Source organism: Seriola lalandi, unplaced genomic scaffold (genome assembly GCF_002814215.2).
Source record: "Seriola lalandi dorsalis isolate HSWRI2012SDOR001 ecotype SW California unplaced genomic scaffold, Sedor1 jcf7180002054813, whole genome shotgun sequence".
NCBI lineage: Eukaryota > Metazoa > Chordata > Actinopteri > Carangiformes > Carangidae > Seriola > Seriola lalandi.
Genome location: NW_019525366.1, coordinates 111,685 through 136,605, shown reverse-complemented (window position 1 = coordinate 136,605; position 24,921 = coordinate 111,685). Strand labels below are relative to the sequence as shown.

Genomic DNA, 24,921 nt, shown 5'->3' with positions numbered 1-24,921 from the left:
CCCCCCCCCCCCCCCCCGAGTGAAAGTGTGTGTGTGTTTCAGCGTGTGTGTTGTGGGCGGAGCCTGTGGTAGCAGAAGGTTCATTGTCTGAGGAGGCAGAGAGAGAGCGGGAGGAGGGAGGGTCGAGCAAGGTAGACAAAGACTGCAGCTGGCAGAGAGAGAGAGAGAGAGAGAGACAAAGAGGAGGGAGGCAGACTCTCTCTCTTTCTTTCTTCATGTGGGGGAGGAGAGGGGGAGGATTAACCGGCTGATCTGCCACACACGCTCACACACAACACACACATTTCATATTACCACACACGCGCATGCACACACACACACACACACACACACACACACACACACACACAACACGATAGCAGAGAAAAGCTTCATCTGGATCAGCAGCATCATCAGCAGCAGCAGCGGTGGTCGTGGTGGAGGCAGCAAGGACGAGAGACAAAGACACAGAGAGACGGGAGGTGGAGGGAGACGATCGGGACGTTTGAGGAGAGAGACAGACAGGAGGAGAAGAAGACAAGAGAGAGAGAGAAAAGAGAGAGAGAGACAGGCCTTCTCCACCTCGACCGCCCGTCTGTGTTCAGACTGTGATGGCCGACCACATGTTCCTGCTGCTGTGTGTCTGCTGAGTGTGTTGTTGTAAGTGGGTGTGTTCGATCTGTTCAGTGTGTGTGTTAGCAGTGTGTGTGCGTCTGTGTGATGGGTAACGCAGAGAGCATGGAGAGCCAGCTGGCTGTGATCCGGTCCAGAGCAGCTCCGGTTCGACTCCCGATGCCCGACCCAGCTGAGCTGGAGGAGAGATTCTCCATCGCGCTGGTGAGTACACAACACAAATACACATACATGATACACAACACAAATACACACATGATACACACACACGATATACACACATGAATGAATTAATCTATGTGATATACAGACTGATAAATACAAGCTGTCTATACAGTACCTAAAGGTCTCATGTGGAATTCATGGTTTGGTGGACTCTACTGTATCTGTCGGGAAAATGACTGACTGATACTAATACCAACACAGTAGCAGGTTAAAACCAGGTCCAGGTCTCCAGTCTGCGATTGGTCTGAGATTCTGAGAATCAAGATCTGGTCTGGGTATGAATCCAGTGTGTTAATGCTGGTTCTGGCTTTTCTGATGAGCCTGCAGACCGGCAGAGCTTCTGGTATTCAAGGACTTCAGGTTGGCTTTTATGAGTTTTTCTGGTCTGTGTTTAGCCTCTTGGAGGTTCTCAGAGTCTGTCTGGTCATCAGTCTGAGCTGGGGGAGTTAAAGAACCACGGAGGATCTCTCTGATCTGCATCGATTATAAGATCCAGTAGAACTCCTCTGAGTTCTGTGATCCAAACGGAGTGACTGCATGTCTGATAACATCTGTTTGGTTCCAGATATTCTGGTCTTTGACTCAGGGCTGAGGTTCACAGCCAACAGGAGTGTTGTTTAATCAGCGGTGATTTACTCAGTTGGAAGGTTTGTGCTCCTTCGTGTCTGTCAGAGACTATGTAATCTGAAATAGTACTTATGTTCATTAGTCCGGTCTATGGAGCTTTCAGGTGGTCTTCAAGTTTGGTTTGAGGTTCAGGATATCACCTGTTAAACTGGGAGAATATTTCATAAAATGTCAAAGGTCTGTCTCTCCTGCCTGAAGTCCTGAGTTGATGGCACCTGGGTTCCTCATGCTGTAAGTGGAGGGTGGACAGGGTGTGGTACATCACGCCAGTAAGGGGTCCTGCTTTCCACCTCCCATTCATTCACAGACTGGTTGCCGGACACACAGACCCGGGGCCTCATGTACGAAGCCTTGTGTAGAATTGATATTTAATCATATCGTATGCACAAAGCTGGAAGGATGTGAACGCAATAAAAGAGGAATGAAACCGTGCACACACATGATTCCATGCACATTTTCTTTTTACATCACAATCAAAGTGAAATTGAGCACACATGTAGGAGACACTCCACCATCTGTCTGCCCTGAATTGAATATGTTATGTATAAATACACCTAGACATCCTGCCACACAGAGAAGTATGGAGTGATTTTATTCTGCACTCTGAGTGTAGCTGAGGCTGTTAATGCAGCTGGGTCCTGACATGTCATGCAACAAAATTAGTTTTTTTTGTTGTACATTATGACTGTTCTCTTGATCTAAGTGACTAAAATAGTTTATGGCTGTTTTTAGTTTATTTCATACATTTGAAATTAAGTAATGCATCTGAGAAAAGGGGAGACGATCTAAATCTTTTCCAACATTACGCATTAGTTTATAGATGGAAGTAAATGACTCATATGGACAAATGGGCTCGTCTGAAAACTCTGATTCTCAAAACTGTACCTGACCTCACCTGCTGCCCAGAACAGTCAGATTCAGATCCTCTCAGGTCATTGTTCAGTTTGTATGATCTGCTGACATCAATGACTCCACATCCAAACACTAATGAGTCTTTAAGATAATAAGGGGTTATTGCTGACAATTCTTTTATTTCTCTTGTTGCTTACGCTCAGTTAGAGTGTTGATGTTCATGAACACTTAGTGAGTGGTCCTCTGTGTTAAATAAAACTGTCATCACAGAAACACGGTGGATGGTTCACAGTTGTTCTGGGTTAGAGTTAAGGTGGTTGAGTTGTTGGGTTGTTTTAGGGAAAGGTATTTTGTGGATGTGCTGATGTAGTTTGTTTACAATGCACACAACGTCTTTATAAAATGTATTTATGTGCCTCACAATGTGTTTTTCAGAATTCAATGAACTTGCCTCCTGATAAGGTGCGTTTGCTGCGTTCCTATGACAACGAGAAGAAGTGGGAGCTGATCTGTGATCAGGTAGGTAGTGTTAATAAAGTTAATGAGTTTGAATCTGTTCCTACCTGAATAAGCTGGACTTTTACTCCTTGATAGTCTGCAGAAAAACCAACACAAATCACAGTTACACTTCATTTATATTTAAAGCATATTTCACTTTTACATCTATAAGGCAAGTAGAAGTGGAGCACTAACCCTCAGAGGGCCTTCAGTAATTTGGATAAAATTCTCTTAAAATGAAAAGTAATAAAGTAAATAAAAACATTGTTTTAATGTCAGAACTAAAACATTAGTGCAGGTGTATACACACTTTAGACCACCTGCTACAGGGTGTTTTCAGACAGGTTACATAGGTGTAAGACAGGTGTTATTGGTGGGCAGGGCTTCATATCAGATGTTATTCAAACATACTGTGTATGTGTTTGATGTAGGAGAGGTTTCAGGTGAAGAACCCACCACATACCTACATCCAGAAACTGAGAGGTTTCCTCGACCCGGCTGTCACACGCAAGGTGAGATGGGAAATGGAGTTTGTAGATGGTCTGTCCATTATTAACCTGTCTATCTCTCTCTCTACCTGTCTGTTTGATATTAACCTGTCTGCCTCTCTCTAACCTGTCTGTCGGTAATCTCTAATCTGTCTCTCTCTGACCTTTCTGTCTCTCTCCCTAACCTGTCTGTTGCTCTTTCTACTTGTCTGTCTATTATTAACCTGTCTGTCTCGCTCTCTACCTGTCTGTCTGCAGAAATTCAGGAGAAGAGTTCAGGAGTCGACTCAGACACTCAGAGAGCTCGAAATTTCTCTTCGTACAAACCACATCGGGTATCTCTCTGACTACCTATCTCTCACTTTAACCTGTTTGTCTCTCTCTCTCTAACCTGTCTCTCTGTAACCTCTCTCTCTCTCTCTCTCTCTAACCTCTCTGTGTGTAGGTGGGTCAGAGAGTTCCTGAATGAGGAGAATCGAGGTCTGGACGTTCTGGTCGAGTATCTTTCCTTCGCGCAGTATGCCGTCACGTAAGTTTTTGTTTGAAAAACTGTGACACATTTAAAGGACAAACACATGTACAATGTGGTTCATGTGTTTTATGAACATGGAACAGGTTTCATGTTAAATCAATCAGCTGACGGGTTAGGGTTAGTTACGTTAGATTAATCTTCATGTAAATATAGAAAACTGAATCCAGACTCAAACTGACGTGGCAGCAGATTATTCGTTATTTGGTAAAAATATAAATTTGACTTTTAGTACGACATGACCCTCACTTTCACTTTCTGTAGGTTTGATACTGAAATGACAACAACATGCAATAACTCTGATCTTATATTTATATATATTGATGTATGTTTATGTGTGTGTGTAAACATTCAGGTTTGATGGAGAGCAGTCAGAGGCTGGAGGCGAGGTTTCGTCCATCGACTCTCCCTGGAGTCGGTCCATAGAGGATCTCCATGGCGACTGCAGCCTCCCCTCCCCATCGTCCTCTGTCCCCCGAGCAGCTCGACACTCCATCAGGTAACAAATGAAGAAATGTGAAAACAGAAATACTCACCAGATAATCTTCACTCTGATCTCTGACCATGTTCTCTCTGTTTGTAGTTCGACTCTGGTGACTCGGTCCAACACGCTGCCGAGTCGTCGAACTCTGAAGAACTCACGACTCGTCTGCAAGAAGGACGACGTTCATGTTTGCATCATGTGTCTGAGAGCCATCATGAACTACCAGGTAACATACATTTAACATTATACTTGACAGCGATAAAATTACTCTGACCTAATTATCCTGAAGTAATCAATGTGAGACCCATCTGGAGAATTTAGCCCGGTGATGAGTTGATTCATTCACAGATTCTGAAGAGAACGACGATGATGATGTAAAATGTAAAAAATTAAGATATTTATTCTGAACAGATCTATAGATTGAACACATGACATATTGAATATCTGAGTCATTACATGTCACTGATCTTCCTCTTCCTCAGTACGGTTTCAACATGGTGATGTCTCATCCTCACGCTGTTAACGAAATCGCCCTCAGCCTCAACAACAGGAACCCCAGGTCAGTATCACAACTAGAGACACTAGGTATTAAATACAACATATAAAAAGGCAAACTACAACTGTAGAGAATAACAACCCCACCCCCATCTCTCTATCCAAACCACCAACCCCCCCACACCATCATCAGAACGAAGGCTCTGGTGTTGGAGTTGTTGGCGGCAGTGTGTTTGGTCAGAGGAGGACACGAAATCATCCTGTCGGCCTTTGACAACTTCAAAACTGTAAACAACATTTAACCCTTGTACTTTAGTGGTTGATTTGTTGATTGATTGATTGATTGATTGATTGATTGATTTATTGATTGATTGATTGATTTGTTCCAGGTGTGTTCAGAGTCGATGCGTTTTGAGAAGTTAATGGAACATTTTAAGAATGAAGATGACAACATCGACTTTTTGGTATGATGGATTCATATTAACTGACCTCTGTTTATGTCACTTCCTCTGCAACATCAAAAATGTAACTCTTCACTTGTTCATGTGAACATTACTGTTCATTACATGTCACCAGCTATAGTGTCATAATGATCCTCAACATGATCAAACTTGTTTTTAACTTATTTTAACATGATGAATAAAAGTATAAGCTCCCAACAGTCACTTCATTTGATTCAGCTGTAAACATAAACGTCACTTTATTTCACTTACATTATAATATATATATATAATATATATATATGTTTAACCTATTAACTTTATCTTAAACATTTCAAACCTTTAAGTTTTTTACTCCAACATAACTCAGCTGTGCAGTTTAAGTGGGTAACAAGTTACATCATCAGGTTAATAACTGGTTGTTAACGGACTATATCTTTTCTGTTGCTATGGTAACGGGGCAGGTGGCCTGTATGCAGTTCATTAACATTGTGGTTCATTCGGTGGAAGACATGAACTTCAGAGTCCATTTGCAGTATGACTTCACCAAACTCAACCTGGATGAACACCTGGAGGTAACACCGTGACATCATCAGCTCTCAGCCAATCACAGAAGAGCAAATATCTTCTATGACTCTGTACGCATTAGAATGCAATTATGATCACATGATCAGCTCTCAGCCAATCATATGACTTTTGTACAATAATCAAACCTGACTCCGTACTTTCAGGGTTATTGGACACAAAGAATTTAGCATATCATACACTTTTAACCTGTATGTGTTCCTTTGTCCTCACCTGTTTCCCCTCAGAGGCTGAAGCACACAGAGAGTGACAGGCTGCAAGTTCAGATTCAGGCATATCTCGACAACGTGTTCGATGTTGGCACACTGCTGGAGGACGCTGAGACCAAAACTGCTGCTCTGGAGAGAGTCGAGGAGCTGGAGGAGAGCTTGAGCACGGTGAGACAGACAGATAAAGACAGACCGATACCTGTCTGTCTCTCAACTGTCCTCAGATGTCAGAGCGTCTGCTGGAGGAACAATGACAGGCAGATAGAAAGATTTAGAGACAGTCGCGTGTAAAGACAGACAGGTAGAGAAACAGGTGTATTACTGACCTGTCCCTGTCTCAACTGTCCTCAGATGTCAGAGCGTCTCTTGGATGTGGAGAACGAAGCGATGCTGAAGATCGTTGAACTGGAGAAACAGCTGATGCAAACCAACAAGGAGCTCGACAACCTCCGGGTCAGTGCTGTTACCATGGAAACCACACAAACACTTAGTCACCGTGGTGACAGAAAATGTTGTATATGATGCTGATGACAAGATGGATATAGATTTCTGTTTCACCATCTGATCAGAAAAATGTTTCAATGTCAGGCTGATCCTTAACTAAATCCACACCTGTTACCTGTACAGTCTGTTTAACACCTGTTACCTGTGCTGTAACATGGTGTACTGTCCCTTTAACACCTGTTACTTGTGCAGGAGGTGTATGCGAGCGCCAACACCCAGGTGCACACCTTGCGGCGGATGGTTCGAGAGAAGGACCAGACGATCCGGCGTCAGAGTCGTCTAGAGCGTCAGGCTCAGGAGGCCCAGCAGGCCGGAGGACCTGGAGCTCCTCAACCTCAGAGAGGGGAGGGGGATGGGGGGGTGGCTGACTCTGCCTCCCCCTCACCTCCACCTTGTCCTAACCTATCCCCCAGGTAAGGCCAGATATTTCCCAACAGGAGACATAAGATAAAGAAAGAATATTGGACTTAGATTCATCAGGTAGACACAAACACCGCTGCCCATAAATTATCATGTTGATCTGTAACTGCTGGATGTGAAGAAAAGAATTTAGTATGTAAATTTAAATTATAATGGACCAATGACAGAACCCCGAGGAACCACTAAAGTAATTAATAAACACTCTAAATGACATAGTGATGTTGTTCATTGTGTGCTGGATGAATAACTGTTCAATATAACTTTATAAGTTATAATGTGTCCAATATGCTTTTCTTTGTCTGAAAGGTGTCAAAAATATATTTCAAAAAATTAATTAAAGCAGCTTCAACCTAGAACCAACCTTTCTCAGTATATGCATGAAAAATATAAAGGGCCAATAATAGAACCCTGAGGAACCCCACAACTAATTATTAATACAATGGGATGCTGTTGAATAAACAGAAAACAATTTGTTAAGATTTAAAACATATCTTAATCAGATAATAACATGTAAGAAGTGTTTACTGTTGTAAAGATCTGCCAATCAAAAAAAGAGTAATACAACTTTAAAGATCATATTTATTCTAACAAAACCTTTTAACTATAAATATGTTCTTTAAAAAATCAAAATAAGAGGAAAAAAAAAAATTCACTTCTGGTAATTTAGGTCAAAATCATAAAATGTCAGACATCCTGAAAAAAACAGAGCAGAGGGAATATAACAGCAACCAGTGACTAAGTGATTTGTGTTGATCGATTATTGATTTTGGCAGCCCTGAGACCGTAGCCTATCACAGCATGGGACCAGGGATGGGTGGAGCTCCAGGCATGCCGGCCCCACCCCCTCCTCCTCCTCCACCACCAATGCCAGGCACAGGTGGGTTTCAGCTCCACCAATCATAACACTCATCTGATTTAGAGGTTTAATCAGAGAAAATAGCTGAAGGATAAACGTTCAGTTCAAAAGAAACAAAGGTGTAAACAATTCCTGTTTTCTTTCTACTTCTCTGTCTTTAAAGTGTCCAACGGGCCATACCCTGCACCTCCGCCCCCTGCTCCTCCTCCACCTCCCCCACCACCTCCCCCCTGTCGGACAAGTGAGCTGTCGACCTCCGTCCCCATGCCCCCTCCTCCCCCCCCTGTGGCACCCCCTCTTCCTGGGACAGGGGGGTCCCCTACAGTAATCTTTAACTCTGGACTCGCAGGTAAAACCAGATTAGTGTTTCACCAGCTCCGTCTTTTAAAATTTAATTTGTGACAAGATATTTTAATTTTATTTGGTTGTTGTTTGTGGTGGAGGGTAAACAAATAACCCAGATCGCTAAGCTCTGTCACTCAGCCTTACAGTTGAGCTGGTAAACTGTATTCCACATTTCAGCCAATCACGGTCCATAATTCTCAATGGTCATGGTAAATGTGACATACACTCTGTTATCGGTTTCACTAACTTGTTGTTTTTCCTCATTTGCTGACAGAGGGGCCCCTCAAGTTATTCTGTAAGTTTACTGACATTTTGATATAAACACCACTGTTGTCACTGTTTCCCCTCCTCCATGACCTGGAAAATTCTTCCCACCAGCCTCCAGTTAATCATGTCGACCTGGAACAACCAGTAACCAGTAACATTTGAGGTGCTTGGCCTTTTACAAAGGCCAAGCAGATTTAAGTAGGTTTCATATGTGATTTCGTATAAGTTAAATAAAGTTAATAAGTTGATCAGGTACAAACTCTCCTGGGACACAAACTGAAGCAAATACGTGTTTGTCATAAACAGAGGAGGAACAGATCTGAAATCAGTTGTAGCCTGAGCTGCCACACAAGGTCAGATTTAATCTGTCCAGGTAGTTACAGGTAACACAAGATGAAAAAGAATAAATCAGAGAAAATTCAATTCACAAATCAGACTTTTACTTAATCCCACTATAAATCTGATTCCAAGTCGTCTGTGTCCCTTCTCACTTGTCTCTTCTCCTGACCTGTCTCCCTGCTCACCTGTCCACCTGTCTCGTGCAGCGGTGAAGATAAAGAAGCCGATCCAGACCAAGTTCAGGATGCCAGTGTTGAACTGGGTCGCTCTGAAGCCGAGTCAGATCAATGGGACCGTCTTCAATGACATCGATGACGAGGCAATCCTGCAGGTAACACATACAACCAGGAGATGGACACAGAGGACTCTGATTACCAGTGTCATTGTTTACCTGTCTCTCTGATTAACCATCTCTTTCTCAGGACCTGGACGTGGAGGGGTTTGAGGAGCTGTTTAAGACAAAGGCTCAGGGTCCAGCGGTGGACTTGACTCTGTCCAGACAGAAACTTCCTCAGAAAGCTCCATCCAAAGTTTCCCTGCTAGAGGCCAACAGAGCCAAGAACCTGGCCATCACCCTGAGGAAGGCCGGCCAGGGTTCAGAGGTCATCTGCCGAGCCATCCACATGTAGGTCAAAGTGCACCAGTAACTCTCCCACCAGTAAAACCTCAAATATCTCCAGTAAGACAACTGTACAGTGGTCAGAAGCAGGTAAAAGCGGAATCAGTGCAGCTGAATGTCGGCACCACATGACCAGGTATGGTAGTTCTGATAAGTTTCATGAGATTAAAGGTGAGTAGTTCAACAATCAATAATCAGCTCCAGTCAGCAGCAGTCAGGCCAGCTCCTGCCCAGTATTGCCACCTAGAATCAGACCGGTATACAGCAGCTGATACTGTCAGGACTCCATCAGATGAGACCATTAGACAGGTGTGTTCAGGCTGTGATTACCTGTGAGTCCATTCACAGTTTTAATAGGAAGGTGTTTTGTGTCAGATCTAAATGAGTCCCTGTAACTGAACAGCAGTCTGGTTGTTTGTGCAGCTTTGACCTGCGGACAGTCCGGGTTGACTTTGTGGAGTGTCTCATGCGTTTCCTGCCGACGGAGGCTGAGGTGAAGCTGCTACGGCAATACGAAAGGGACAGAAAACCTTTGGAGGCCCTAAGCGACGAAGACCGATTCATGATGCAGTTCAGTCGTATCGAAAGACTCAGTCAGCGCATGTCGATCATGACTTTCATGGGCAACTTCACTGACAATGTCCAGATGTTAACTCCGGTAAGACAAACAGGTGTTTAGACAGAAAACATTGTGCATGGTCACACTTCAAACACCTAGTTCAAAGCTCAGTTCACACTGATTAAAATGCACTAGTTTCTCACACACACACACACACACACAACTGTTTTTTTAATGAGTGATGAGCTGTTCTTTTCCTCCAACCCATCCATACCCAGCCCCTAACCACATCACCGTACACTACTGTAAGAGTCACAGATTACTTCTAAAAGCCAAGAAAACCAATGTATGTGTTTTACCACCAACACAATGTGTCATAAAGCAGGACAAGTCTAAACAGATCGGTTTGCAAATGTAATTCAGCTCTAGAGGAACATTTCAAAAACAAACTAGATTTCAGGCTCAACCACTGGATTCATTACAGCCAGAGAGATGTGATTTCACTTCACTTACATTCACTTTGAAATGTTCAGTTCACTGTTCAGGAACGTGATCCATTAGTTCATGCACAGCACTGTCACAAAAATGTGTGGACAGACAGGTGTGTTGACAGTGACCTGTCTCACTGTGTTCAAGTCAATTTTTATTTGTATAGCGCTAATTCACAACATAAGTTATCTCAAGGCAACCTGTTTTTTGTTTTTTTTGCTAGCAACTCCACGCCATCATCGCTGCCTCAGTTTCTATAAAATCGTCTCAGAAGCTCAAGAAGATCCTTGAGGTCAGTGTGAGCTTTACATGTCTGTATCTATTCAGAATATGTTTCTATATCATCTGATATGTGTCAGCATAAATTAATATACAGTGTATACAATCCTATTTTTATAGGTTTATTTATATAAGGTGAATGTGAGTGAAATGGCATCTGATCTTGTTGTAGATCATCTTGGCTCTGGGAAACTACATGAACAGCAGTAAGAGAGGAGCCGTCTATGGATTCAAACTGCAGAGTTTAGACCTGGTAAGACACACACACACACACACACACACACACACACACACACACACACACACACACACACACACACACACGGTGCTGAGGTTAGGAAGTCAGATTGTAAACCATGATCATGGAGTAACACTCTCTGGATTGACATGAGCTTTAATGACCAAAGACATGAGACTAAACCAAGCTCGAGTCAGACTCAGGCATTGACTGTGTCTCATTATGTCAGTGAGTGTCCTCACAACTCACGTAAGACACACGTGTGTTTTTAGCTCCTGGAGACGAAGTCGACTGACAGGAAACAGACGTTACTTCATTACATCGCCAACGTGGTGAGAGAGAAATATCCTGCAGTGTCGCCCTTCTATAACGAGCTTCACTACGTCGACAAGGCTGCTGCAGGTGAGTCTGTCAGCCAATCACAGTTCTGCAGATACATCACTTACCTGTCTGTTTACCTGTTCACCTGTGTATTTTAGTGAGCCTGGAGAACGTGCTGTGTGATGTGAAGGAGCTGCAGCGTGGCATGGAGCTCACCTGGAGAGAGTTCAGTGTTCAACACAATGCGACGCTAAAAGACTTCATCAGCAGGAACGAATCACGACTCAGCAAACTGCAGGAGGACGCACGCATTGCACAGGTGAGACCACACATACATCATACAGGTGAGGATGCACATACCACACAGGTGATAACACACATTCAGGGTCCTGTTGATATCCAGACTGACACATTCAGGTTGTTCAAATAAAAACACACAGAATCCTCCTGTTTCTAAGTTTCCTTCAGTATCACAGTGATACAGTGACAGTTGTCTGAACATCATGACACACTGCAGACAGGAGCTGATCACAGCTGATTCTGTTAACTACTACTTTGACTATTAACTTGTTTTTATCAGGCTTAGAGGTTCATCTATAAAACTGATAAAAAACACTCGTTAGTAGCAACAGTGACTCACGTTCTTCAGCGTTTAAATCATCCAACCTGCAGCAGGAGATGTGACATCAGGCTGCGTTCACACCATCAAACACAACCGACAGCAGCCTGTTCAACACTGTAGTCCAGAAACTAGCCGACCGTTTAAACACAAGAGAGGAGAAATTATTTAACAGGACATTTCATTTTTTCTCTCATTTTCCATGACTGAAAACTGGTCAATTTTTTTCCAGGTTTTCCAGGATACATGTGAACCCTGATTATGTAAAAATTATAAACAACACTTATGTTCTGTTGTGATTTTTTTTTAACTACAATTTTAAAGTCCTTAAAAACTAAATGGTTCTTCAAAAGTTAAAATAATAACAAACTAATAACAGAATATTTGCAGTTTTACTTTTGTGTAAGTGTTTTATCTTAACATCTATTTAATAGAAATAACAACACAGACTATCTAAAGACGTTTCCCGATGTATGAAATGTTTTCAACCCGTTAAATCTGTAGAATATCCACACTGTCTACTAAGATAATGTTTTTATTGCTGTATAATTAAATTATCTTTCAGGCTGATGATATCACTGCTACAGTTGTCCAATCACAGCAGAAAAACTGTCATCAATAAAGTCTTTTCACAAGTTGTTTCTAATTTATAAACCATAATTATAAATCCTGCTATTCAAAAGCTATTGAATTCAACCAGCTGGTCGACTGTGTTCAACGACACTGTACAACTTATATACACTGTAAAACAAACTGGATTGTTTTTGTTTGGACTTCAGGACGCGTTTGAAGATGTGGTCAAGTTTTTCGGAGAGAGCTCCAAGACGATGCCACCATCCGTCTTCTTCCCCATCTTTGTTCGCTTCATTAAAGCATACAGGGTGAGTAAACACAACTCATCTCAGTCCTTCCCACAGCGATTGCAACACACACAAATCATTTGTTGTGTGTTTGTTCAGCTGGCAGAGGAGGAGAACGAACAGAGGAGACGTCAGGAGCAGATGTTGTTGGAGAAACTGGAACAAGAGGAGCAGCAAGAGGAGGAGGAGACAAAGGTGAGACCTGCTGAAACACCTGAAGTTTAAATATTCACAGGTGCAGAGTCACATCATCACCTAAACAGTCTCCGATTGGTCTGAAGGCTGTGACTGTGCTGAGGTCATTCATGAAAAAAGCGGGACAGACGCGACGGGCTCATAAGTAAAATAATGCAATTTGTAAAGTGATTTTAAAGGTTGAACTTAATAGTCCCCCCCCCCCCAGTCTCCTTCCCACAGGGGGAAGCGGCAGCAGCAGGAGCTGATAACAGAGCTGAGACGACGACAAGGAAAAGACAGCCGCCATGTTTATGAAGGGAAGGACGGAGCTATAGAGGACATTATCACAGGTAAACACTCCAGCCCAGGTAAAGAGGCACAAATCAGACCAAGTGTTCCCTGTCTGTCATGTGATTGGTTCTTTGTTTTTTTTTTTTTTGCCTGCAGCTCTAAAGACCGTCCCTTTCACGGCTCGATCAGCCAAACGCAGTTCTCGTTTTTTCTGTGACCCCACCCACACCGAGGAGCACTACTGAGAAAGAGAGAGGGCCTGAGACCTTACATCAGAGAGAGAGACCATACGTTTTAAGTGACCATGTCTGAGGACAATGATGCATCTTCTTCAGCTGGCCATGCCCACTTCTAATCAATGGGACCAATTAGCACTTTGAACATTTCTGATCGATCGATATGAACTGATGACATCGTGATTTGTATGTTATTTTATTGGGTTGTTTGTGCACGGACTGACGCCCAGACACCACCTGACCTCTGACCTTTGGATTTTTTTTTTATATGTGTGCTGCACGTACTTCGACCTGCAAGCTGTGTCACTTAAATCTATAAAAAAATTTGGCAACTGAAAGTTTGTTGACTGGCAAAAGTCGCCAGCTGGAGGAGCAGCACACGAAAACAAACCTCCTCAGTTCTGATCAACATATACACAATGACAACAGCAACTGAAACACTCCAACCAAGTCACACCCTCTTCCTCAGCAGAACTCGATGACAATGGTCGAACACCATGTGACGAGGAAGATCATGTGGTACAACTGAAAGTCAGGCTACCTGGAACTGGTTCAAGGGTCAGGTAGTTCCAGATTCCAGACAATCTTGTCTACACATGATTAACCTCCACACTTATAGAAAGGATGTACGAGGAGAAATGGGATGTTAAAGTGTGCCACAAACTGACTGTGGGCTGTTAAATGCTTTCTGTAGAGTGTGTGACCACAGGTGGCGCTGTAGAGCAGAATTCTGATCAGCTGGTGTTGTTGGAGATGGACACATATGTAATAATGACTAAAAGACTAAGACTGTAAGACTAAAAACATTGAATTTCTGCATCACAGCACCAACCACCACACTCTGTGTCTTGGTTCTGGGTCAGCAGGTCTGTGGTTGTTCTGAGTTCCTTTAGTCTGTGTCTTTAAGTGGTTCTTGTACAGGGTTCTACTGCTTTCACTACATTGTGTTCTACTTTGTTCTACTGTATCTACTAGCCTTACCAGAGCCAGGGATACACAGAGTCTGGCAGCTCTCTGAACAGCTGGATTTATTAACAGTGTTAGCATAAAGTGTTAGCTTCCACCATCACAGTGTCACACTGGCCTTCAGAGCCCAAACTCTGTTTATCTGTGACTCTGCCTCTCTCCAGTCACCTGATCCTGAACTTGTCATTTCTAACTGCTGCGCTAGAGCCACACCAGCAGGAGCTTCACAACACATTTAACCCATTTTCCTGCATACATGAAACTACGCACTACAGAAGGTCTTGGCGTGCTAAATGTTTCCTAAAGTTCAGCTGTGAGCTGCAATTTAAAGCATTACACTGAAGAGGGAGCTGTACTACACTTTTAAATGACTGCCTAGTTGCCCAGTTTGTCTGTTGTCGTTAAGAATTACCTCCAACATGAAGATTGAGTCTGAAGAAAGTAAACTGGATGTCCTCGTCAAGCACTGTGGTAACATGACGTCAGTCTGCTAGTGAGCCTCTGGTCAGGACAGACCTGTAAAAACCGGGATGTACATTGAGAAACCTATATGGACAGACAGGGTTAGGGTTAGGGTTAGGCTAACTCCTGGCTGACAGGAGCACATCTGGACAAACATGGACAAAACCTGAAAAGATGGAAAAACATGGACGTAACTGTAGAAATAAGGACTTACCCAGGGCAACAGGGTCGTGCCAGGACAAATGTGGAGACCATGACAAACCTGGAAAGATGTGGAAAATACACAAGAGATGTTGTCACATCTGGACAAAATGCACGGACCTGGACCAATAGGGACAAACCAAGACAAATCTGGACAGACCTGTCATGTCATCCTGCAGTATTTCTGTCTCCTGGTGTCCCTGTTTGGGTGTGGAGGGCAGTCCAGTCTGAAACTCAAAACAGTGACTAATGTGTCCATGCTGTCCATGCTGCCCCCCCCCCCCACCACCACTTCATTTCATACCTTTGACCTTCATCTCAGACAAAAATGTGAAACAGCACAAAGTTTTCTAAGTGTATATACATTTTCTAGAACGCTGTGTAGCTCGTACTGTTCAGTGTTTGTTGGTGGTGATTCTGCACTTGGTGTGTAAATAAAACGCACACTGTCCACATGATGCTCTGTCACTTTAATACATTTCACCACAGTCACAATAACAGGAAAACTACATAAACCACAATCCTCAGTATCCGGCCTTGGCTGCAGGTGTTCAACAATAGTCAGACAGACACACGCCATGAGGTTGTGACAGGAGTCAGTTACCGGGCTGAGGAGCTGCAGGTGTGCAGACCGCTGTTATTTTAGAAACAGTTCTGATGAACAATGGTGATAAACACGAAGCTCTCTGACATACACATTTTGTTTTGTGACTACTTCAGGGTTAGGGTTAGTCAAATTGTGCCAGTGCTTTTACTGTGAAGCTGTAGCAGTAGGAAATGTTCATCTTACATTAGCAGCAACTTCATGTTTGTCGCTCCGTTCACAAAACAGCAGATTATAAAAATTTTACTTTCATCCGTCACCATGTTTTACTTCGGAGATATGAATCTTTAAAACTCTGATGCTCAACGTTTATTTATTTTCACCAGTTATACAAAGTCACATATATACCAAGTTTGGTTGACTCTGATTGGCTGTTGAATGTCAATGTGACAGTTTCCTTGTTTCTTTTTTTTTTTTTTTTTTTAAAGTATATTTTTTGGGCTTTTTATGCCTTTATTTGATAGTATAGTGGAGAGAGACAGGAAACAGGGAGGCAGAGAGGGGGAATGACATGCAGCGAGAGGCCGTCCGACCGGGGCCAACTGCAGCGAGGACTGTAGCCTCTACACATGGGGCGCCTGCTTAGACCACTACGCTACACGACGCCCCACAGTTTCCTTGTTTCTAATTGGCTCTCTCTTCATTTAGTTATTTAAAGATAAAAACTACAAATTTGAACTATATATTATTAAACGATTAATCAATGAAGTTATTGATTGCTGCAGTGAGCTAACAGTTAATAAGCCACTTCCTGGAGGTAATCTGTGCTGTGATTTGGCCTGAAGATCACCCTGAGAACGAGTTTGAAGGTCGACCTTTGACCCCAAGTCCTCTCACCTGTAAATAACCACACACAAACACAGACAGGCTGTCAGCAACCTTAGGTGTATGACACTGAGAACAGAGGTGCGTTGGTGATACAGGTGAGTGGTTTACTGGGTCTCACCCTGAAGGTGTGTCCGGCGAGTGGCTGCTGGCTACTCTCTGATTGGTCAAGGCCCAGACTAGCTGAGGTCACGTAGAGGTCAGAGTAGTCTGGACCTCCAAAACAACAGGAAGTGGTCTTCATCACCGGGAGAGAGACTGTCTGCAGCCGCACACCTGAGGGAAAACAACAGGTACCTTCATCTTCATCATCACTTTATTCAGTCAAACTCGCTCACACCTGTTGTTCGCATCTGGAGAGTCGTTCCGGTCACAGGTGCTAATGGATGTTAGACCTCCTCGTCTACAGACCTATCTCCAGTCTGACAGACATCCTCTTTCAAGACTCTTTAACCCACTGTCCAATGTGGAATCTGCTGTCCTCAGAGGACCGTGTCCTGGACCAGCTTCTGTCTCAGGTCCTGCAGGAAATCTGTGTTTGTTCTTGTCTTCGTCTGTCATGTGACCACCTCCAACTGAACAACTCTGCAGGTGTTCAACAGGTGGAACTCAACAGTCAGAACTGAACAAGAACAAACGTCTTTGACTTTGACTGAACCAATAAAACCACTATCACCACTGTGACCAGTACTGATCATTATAACTAGTATAACTAACCAGTGGCAGGGTCAATGTTGATGACTCGTCCTCCATTGTAACAGGCAACCCAGAGACGACCTTCAGCATCAACTGTCATCCCATCAGGAAGCCCCTCCCCCTCCTCCATACGGTACACCACACGACGGTTACCTAGGAAACAACAACACACACACATAAAACAGTTATTTCACTTTTCACTGACCTAATTATTTTGTTTTGACAGCAACATGCCATATAAATAAATATATGTATGTGTGAGTACACACATGTACTGCAGTATAAGTACACAGTTACCAAGGCATCCAGAGTTTGAGTCATAGTCGAACGCATCAACGGTCAGAGACAAACTGTCAATGTAGAAAAACGTCTTCTGATCCAAAGACCAGTCCAAACCATTAGATATGTCCACCTGAGAGATAGACAGGTACAGAGAGAGACAGGTCAAAGACCAGTCCAAACCATTAGATACAGTCATGGCGAAAAATATTGGCACCCCTGCACTTCTTTCAGATAATGCGGCATTTCTCCCAGAAAATTGTTGCAATTAAAAATGCTTTGGTATTCACATGCTTATTTCTTTTGTTTGCATTGGAACAACACAAAAAAGCAGAGAAAAAAAGCCAAATCTGACATTATTCCACACAGAGCTCCAAAAATGGACTGGACAAAATTATTGACACCCTCAACTTAAAATTTGGTGGAACACACTTTGGAAAAAATAACTGAAATCAGACGCTTTTTGTCACCATGAATGAGTTTATGAAACCTCTCTACTGGAATTTTGGGCCACTCTTCTTTTGTCAACTGCTCCAGGTTTCTCAGATTTGATGGGTGCCTTCTCCCAACTGCTGTTTTGAGATCTCTCCACAGGTGTTCTATGGGATTTAGATCTGGACTCATTGCTGGCCACTTCAGAACTCTCCAGCGCTTTGTCTTAAACCATTTTTGGGTGCTTTTTGAAGTATGCTCTGGGTCATTGTCCTGCTGGAAGACCCATGACCTCTGATGGAGACCCAGCTTTCTGACACTGGGTCCTACATTGCGCTCCAAAATTCTTTGGTAGTCTTCAGATTTCATGATGCTATGCACACAGTCAAGGCACCCAGTGCCAGAAGCAGCAAAGCAACCCCAAAACATCTGTGAACCTCCACCATGTTTGACCGTAGGGACCATGTTCTTTTCTTTGAAGATCTCATTTCGTTTTCTGTAAACAGAACAATGATGTGCTTTACCAAAAAGCTCTATTTTGGTCTCATCTGTCCACAGGACGTTCACCCAGAAGGATTTAGGCTTCCTCACGTAAGTTTTGGCAAACTCTAGTCTGGCATTTTTATGTCTCTTTGTCAGCAGTGGGGTTCTCCTGGGTCTCCTACCATAGCATCCCATTTCATTCAGATGGTGACAGATAGTGCAAACTGACACTGATGTACCCTGTGTCTGCAGGTCAGTTTGAATTTCTTTGGAAGTTGATCGAGGTTCTTTATCCACCCTTCAAACAATCCTTCGTTGCAATCTTTCATCAATTTTCCTCTTCCATCCACATCCAGGGAGGTTAGCTGCAGTGCCATGGGTTGTAAACTTCTTGATGACATTGTGCACAGTAGACACAGGAACATTAAGATCTCTGGAGATGGACTTGTAGCCTTGAGATTGTCCATGCTTTTCCACAATTTTGGTTCTCAAATCCTCAGACAATTCTTTGCTCTTCTTTCTTTTCTCCATGCTCAGTGTGGTACACACAGAAACATAAGACAAAGGTTGAGTCAGCTTTTCTCCATATAAACTGGTTGCCAGTGTGATTTCTATATGGCCAGCACCTGTTAATTGCCATAGGTGAGTTTAAATACAAATTAAAGGAGCATCACATGCTTGAAATCCTATTATTTATTACAATTTTGAAAAGGTGCCAATAATTTTGTCCAGTCCATTTTTGGAGCTCTGTGTGGAATGATGTCAAATCCGGCTTTTGTTCTCTGCTTTTTGTGTTGTTCCAATGCAAACAAAAGAAATAAACGTGAATACCAAAGCAATTTTAATTGCAACAATTTTCTGTGAGAAATGGCACATTATCTGAAAGAAGTGCAGGGGTGCCAATATTTTTGAGTGTAGGTCCACCAACAGGTAGAGAGAGAGACAGGTAAACAGACAGACAGGTGATACCTGGCTCAGGTGTTTGGTCACAGTGAGGTCAGAGGCCACAGAGAACAGAGACCCTTGCTGCTCCTTCCCCATCGTACCTGAGACACATCACACCGTTAGCATGGCAACACAGGGAAAAATGCACAGAGGTGTGTGCACACCGTATTATAAATGTGATTACACAATACGTTTTATAAGCGAGGCCGCAGGTGAACAGACTCACCTGCCAGGAGACGTCCAAACGGATCAACCTTTCCATCGTTCAGTCGGTTGTTTGGTTTGTCCTCATCCACCTCCACCAGTGATGTCAATTTCTGAGTCAGCCAATCGACAGCCACAATGCTGCGTCCCACACCTGCTGCATAACCACCTGACCTACGAGGAACTGCGAAGCCCACCGTGTCACCTGTGGACAGACAGGCAGGTCAGACAGACAGGTTAAATAATTACAAGTTTAACTAAAATTTAATTGTATTATTAAATTAACTTGAATATTTCCTGGGTGCTGATTGGCCGACCTGTCTCCACAGACTGGATCTGATTTGTCGTTGGACTCCAGCGATGGATTTTCTGCCCGGCAATGTCAACAAACAGCAGCGTCTGCTCTGACTCCTCCCACACCGGCCCTTCACCAATCAGAGCACTCGCTTTCACCACACACTCCACATTCACTGATGACATCGTCACCAGGCTGTCTGGACCAATCACTGAGCGGGAATCCCTTCACTCACCTGTACCTGTTTCTGTGAACATACTACATGTTACATAATAGTAAAACACTATAATCATTACAGTAATATATATACCACTCTATGTAAAGTACTTATGGCTGTCCTATACTTTATAATAATACACTATGTACATATTATTACACATTATAGTACTGCACACATCACTTAATAAAACAGTAGACAATATATGGTTCACATGTGATTACACAGTACTGCTATTATAGTAATACACTGTATACCACTTCATTACCGCATGTAACTAAAGATTAATCCAACACACATTACACAGAAGTAAAATGTACACTACACAGTACTACACAGCATCCTACAGTAGTCGTATCATATACAACATATGAGCCCTATGTGACTTCCCAGTACTAGAGTGTACTACATCCATGCTGCATGTTACACATACCAATCTATATTACACAATATACTAATAGTTTACGTGATTACACAGTACTACACTAGGAACTACAAACTCCATATTAATTTACTGCATGTTCTAGTTAAATATTTTACTACTACATATTATAGTACTGCACATTTTCTTACATAAACAGCACACTGTAGTACTACACAGTACAACATGGTAGGACTGCGTACTATAAAACTCTACTGTTACATGTCGTATTATTAGAACATGATACCACACTTTACAGTCTGCAGTATCATAGTACTACACGTGCACTGCATATTATACTGCTACATAGGTGTTATATAGATTAGTACTGTATAGTAGTACAGTGTACTGTACATATTACACAACTGGAACTTATGGATTAATGGAGTTAACTTAGTGACCTGTTTATTAACCGGGTTAGTTAATGTTTCAACACTTCTCTTTCGCCAGACTCCATTAAAGAAACCGTCACTTTTTGTTGCTGCCTTGCTAATTGGCACTTCACCGATGTGCTGGAATCTAACTACTGATTTTCTAGGACTCTAGAAGCTTTTCTCCTATATTCTGTATGCAGATATCACGTGGAGCAGAACTGCATCTTAATACCAGCTTTTAGAAATACACCAGTGATTTCTGACGTCACCTCCAGTGTCTGTCCTCGTGAATCAGCGGAGTTAAAATTGAAGTGATTTAAATGCGGTTTAGTATGTTCCTGAATGCCGAGACGAAGACTGACTTACAGCCAATTCAGTTACATAAACGTTTTACTTCCGTTAACACACTACAGTTTCAAATTAACACATATGTGAATGGAGTCTGGCTCAGTTCTTAAACTTTGGTTCAAATACGTTCACAGCGCACGTAGAACAACTCTATGTGATAAAATCAGGTTTACTTTGTTTTTAAATGTGCATTTGTACACAATGTAAAAACTTACCTGCTGCAGTGACTTGCGCCCCCCACTCAAGTTTCAGCTGGTACGTTGCGTCAGCTGACAAAGCGACAGCTCCGCCCCTCCCAAACGCCGGACCCGACTGAACGCACCCGACCATACTAATATGTGGACTCAGCAAAATTCATGTAGTCAATCTGATTTATAATCGATAATAAAAATTGATTAGGTCAATGTACCGCTACAGTCTTAAGTGAAAAGTTTAGATTCAAACATTTGAACTGAATAAAACTGAAGATCCACATATTGATTTATTATCAATAAAACTGCTTAACAACATATTTCTTCTAATAACTTACACTTACACCTAAAGAAACTGGGGAAGGGAAAATAATTTTTTAAATCAGGCTTGAATAATATTTTAATGTGAAGGTGATTTATTTTGTTAAATAAAACTTTAAGTACATTTTTAAATAAGTTGAAGTTTATTGCCTCCCAGTGGTGAAAATTCACACTAACTACACAACACACTGTGCAGTATGAACAGTATAATCTATATTAAAATAATATTTTCTTATTCATAATTTTATCAACACTTATTTCCCTCCATTGAACTTCATTTTGAAATAATTTGTTGTTTTGGATTTTTAAAAATGTTCAGGACTGTGATTTAAGTGTTGATGAATAACATCACCACAACTTTACTGTAACAGAACTTTCATAAACATACTACAACCACCTATCATGTGACCGCTTCATACTTGCCATGTGATAACAGCTGAGCAACTCTCTGCTGAAGAAGAGCACAAGATGTGGCTGAAAGCTCTGGAAACAACAACCAAGTTAAATCTCAAAGTGAGAATTAAGTTTCAAACTCAAAAGAATTCAAAATTACAAACAGAAAAAAAGAAACAAATAAGAAATTAACAAAAATAATATGAAACAAAACATTAATAAAACTTTAATAACTGAAAGGAAGTTCACACGGTGCCTCAGTAAAACCATCATGAGCTCAAACACACGGACTTTCCTGTAGCTTCTTCACAATAAAACATCCTGCTCGTTCTCTGGCACAAAGCTTTTAATGTGAAGCAGCAGCAAGTGTTGGTTAACATGAGCAGTAACTGTACACAGCTGTGATACTCCTGAACCTGAATCTATCACTAAACAGTGACACTGATGTGGAAAGGAGCGCAGGACAGAACCTCAGTGATTCAATGACCGCAAACGTCCGGCTGTGGTCCTGCTACGGCACGGTTTCAGTGTCCACAATGAAAAATTTGGAGAAAAAGGTGCGAGACATTATCAGTGTTAGCAGTGAATTAATAGAGACATGACGGGACATGCAAAGGTCCTGGATCAGACTTAAACTGGGTACCACAGGAACAACTGTGTGGGTAGGGGTTAGACTGGATCAGTTACTAGGCTATGATTGGACAATCACGGTTTGAGGGAGAGGATACATTTTGCAGGTGCCGAGACTGCCATGAAAACCATGTGAGACAGTAGAAAGTTTGGAAGAGGCTGCTGAGAAGGTTCAAGACTCTGTCCTGAAAGTCTGGAGTCTGAACCTGAAGCAACACAACCCAAATACAAACACAGAAGAAGAAAGAGCTGTAAGTCACATCATCTGACTGACCAATAATCAAGCATTTATCATGGGACATTAATACACACCAAGAAGGAAAACCGGTTGCCATGGCAACTCCCCTGGTATCACTCAGAAAATAAATGGAGGATCACTTTTTGGCAGCATACCTGTACATACTCTGGATGGAGGATCACTTTTTGGGAGCCGTGGCTTTGGCTCGGTTCAGCCTGTCAATCAGCAGCCGGTCAGAGGTGGAGCATCTAGAAAGGACCGCCCCCATCTCTGATTCGTTCCTGCGCTCGATCGCAGCATCCGCCGCTCCCTCCAGGTCACTGACAGGGAGAAGAGAAGAAGAAGAGTTACATGAGTGGTCAGGGCTCACCTGTCTGATGATGTCACAGGTGCGATCTGTCTTACCTGACAGCCAGGTGTGCTTTGACTTTCTGCTCAGGTGTCACCTTGGAAACGTACTTCTTGGCTTCATACTTGTTGTTGCACTTCATGCAAACGTCAACAAATGCCTGAAGAAGAAACAGAGCAAAGACTCATGGGAGATATAGTTCTAACTTTATTTAAATAACTAACACTAATCGTTGTTAAATTAACAACGTTAATGGGGGATGGGGCTTTCTCTTACCAGGTAGCCAATAGGAGACTTCTTGCTCTTAGAGAACTTCTCCAACTCCTCCCACTCCTCCTTCTCTGCCAGAGACTTCAGCTTCAGCCACCAGTACCTGCACAGGTGAGACAGACAGGTGAGAGAGAGAGACAGGTAGAGAGACAGACAGGTAGGTATCTGTGACATTACCTCCAGAGAGTTTCACCTTTTGTCAGGTACTCTGAAGTCTCTGTAAAGTTGTTCTGCCTGTTTGTGAAGTCCTAACGCCAGCAGAGCCTCCATAGTCGCCTGGAGACAGGACACAGGAAGTGACATCACCAGTGACTACTTCCTGTTCTTGTCTTTCATTGGTCATATTTATTTAAAGAAACAACCCAGAGGTTGACAAGAAAACATTAACAGTTTGTGCTGCAGCGAGAATACGATCATTTTATTAGGAACGGTGTGGAGTCATCTGCAAACATATCTCTACAACTTTATCTACCTGTAGAGACAGTCCCAGTAGCCCCGCCCCCTTCTCATCATCCAGTTTTCGTTGAAAACGAAGGAGACGCATCTCGTCCTCTGTGGCCTGGAGACAGAATGTTTTTGATTAAAACTGAATAACGGGGGGCGTCGTGTAGCGTAGTGGTTTAAGCAGGCGCCCCATGTGTAGAGGCTACAGTCCTCGCTGCAGTTGGCCCCGGTTCGAATCCCGTATCGGACGGCCTTTCGCTGCATGTCATTCCCCCTCTCTCTGCCTCCCTGTTTCCTGTCACTCTCCACTGTGCTGTCCATTAAAGGCATAAAAGCCCAAAAAAATATACTTTAAAAAAAAAAAAACTGAATAACGGAGGTTAAAATTAGGTCTGTCACCTTTCTGTTAACTCAACGCTACACAAACAAACTACCTGTCGGACAGACATGATGTGAACAAATACTCATCTTTTTGCTTTATGAACGGTAACAACAGTCCACCGACACATTTCCAAACATCTGAATAAGACAGAGTGATAGCTCTTATATAAAACCCTCTTTGAGTTTCAATTCAACAGAAATCATCATCCAGAGAAAACATCAACCACAGCAGTTTTGTTTTGTTAATTCTCATGAACAAACAGCTGACTGAACCTGAGATGACATCGCTGATTAAACATTAATTACCACTAGAAAATTCCAGGGAAATTTTGAGTGCCACGGGGGCTACTGCCGGGATGAGTACATGATTTATTTCCAGTGTTCAAAAGTCACCCTGATCATATTCTGGTTTTGAGAAATGTCTTGATATAAAAGACTCTGATATAAAACAATGTCACATCCCTCCATCATGTATTATGTGGGAAATAT

At 42.6% G+C, this 24,921-nt stretch overlaps 3 protein-coding genes across 6 annotated transcripts in view; 1 reads left to right on the top strand and 2 right to left on the bottom strand.

Annotated features, from left to right (window-relative positions):
- The first annotated feature begins 460 nt into the window (after positions 1–460).
- Positions 461–15,550, top strand: fmnl2b (formin-like 2b). Its single transcript, XM_023426112.2, has 28 exons — positions 461–816; positions 2,752–2,835; positions 3,246–3,326; positions 3,561–3,637; positions 3,748–3,831; positions 4,187–4,330; positions 4,415–4,541; positions 4,798–4,874; positions 5,004–5,097; positions 5,200–5,274; positions 5,715–5,825; positions 6,063–6,212; positions 6,396–6,497; positions 6,741–6,961; positions 7,742–7,845; positions 7,988–8,173; positions 8,444–8,464; positions 8,982–9,106; positions 9,198–9,400; positions 9,818–10,052; positions 10,666–10,734; positions 10,894–10,974; positions 11,232–11,361; positions 11,439–11,599; positions 12,679–12,780; positions 12,859–12,954; positions 13,163–13,286; positions 13,384–15,550. Exons 1-28 carry the CDS (start codon positions 700–702, stop codon positions 13,470–13,472), a joined length of 3,270 nt encoding a protein of 1,089 aa, XP_023281880.1. The 5' UTR covers positions 461–699; the 3' UTR covers positions 13,473–15,550.
- On the bottom strand, positions 15,548–22,169 carry rgn (regucalcin). 3 transcript variants are annotated; one of them, XM_023426117.2, is made up of 8 exons: positions 21,431–22,169; positions 19,878–20,102; positions 19,583–19,765; positions 19,381–19,457; positions 17,515–17,629; positions 17,239–17,370; positions 16,643–16,797; positions 15,548–16,533 (listed from the first exon to the last, which is right to left on the bottom strand). In XM_023426117.2, the coding sequence occupies exons 2-8, from the start codon at positions 20,038–20,040 to the stop codon at positions 16,483–16,485; spliced, it is 876 nt and encodes a 291-aa protein (XP_023281885.1). In that variant the 5' UTR covers positions 20,041–20,102; positions 21,431–22,169; the 3' UTR covers positions 15,548–16,482. The 3 variants fall into 3 exon arrangements, with proteins under 3 accessions (XP_023281885.1, XP_087035390.1, XP_023281887.1); XM_087179264.1 differs by having other exon boundaries at positions 19,878–20,113; positions 21,431–21,501; XM_023426119.2 differs by lacking the exons at positions 15,548–16,533; positions 16,643–16,797 and adding an exon at positions 16,804–17,106.
- A 154-nt stretch (positions 22,170–22,323) lies between these two features.
- vps16 (VPS16 core subunit of CORVET and HOPS complexes) overlaps positions 22,324–24,921 on the bottom strand; it is a 14,095-nt gene continuing 11,497 nt past the window's right edge. The window contains exons 20-25 of one of the 2 annotated variants that reach the window (XM_023426113.2): positions 24,080–24,166; positions 23,801–23,883; positions 23,614–23,710; positions 23,394–23,497; positions 23,144–23,308; positions 22,324–22,956 (exon numbers count right to left, since the gene is read on the bottom strand). In XM_023426113.2, coding sequence (XP_023281881.1) covers positions 23,167–23,308; positions 23,394–23,497; positions 23,614–23,710; positions 23,801–23,883; positions 24,080–24,166 — 513 coding nt within the window. In that variant the 3' untranslated portion in view covers positions 22,324–22,956; positions 23,144–23,166. Of the gene's footprint in view, positions 22,957–23,143; positions 23,309–23,393; positions 23,498–23,613; positions 23,711–23,784; positions 23,884–24,079; positions 24,167–24,921 lie in introns of those variants that run through there. The other variant, XM_087179263.1, reaches the window with a different exon arrangement.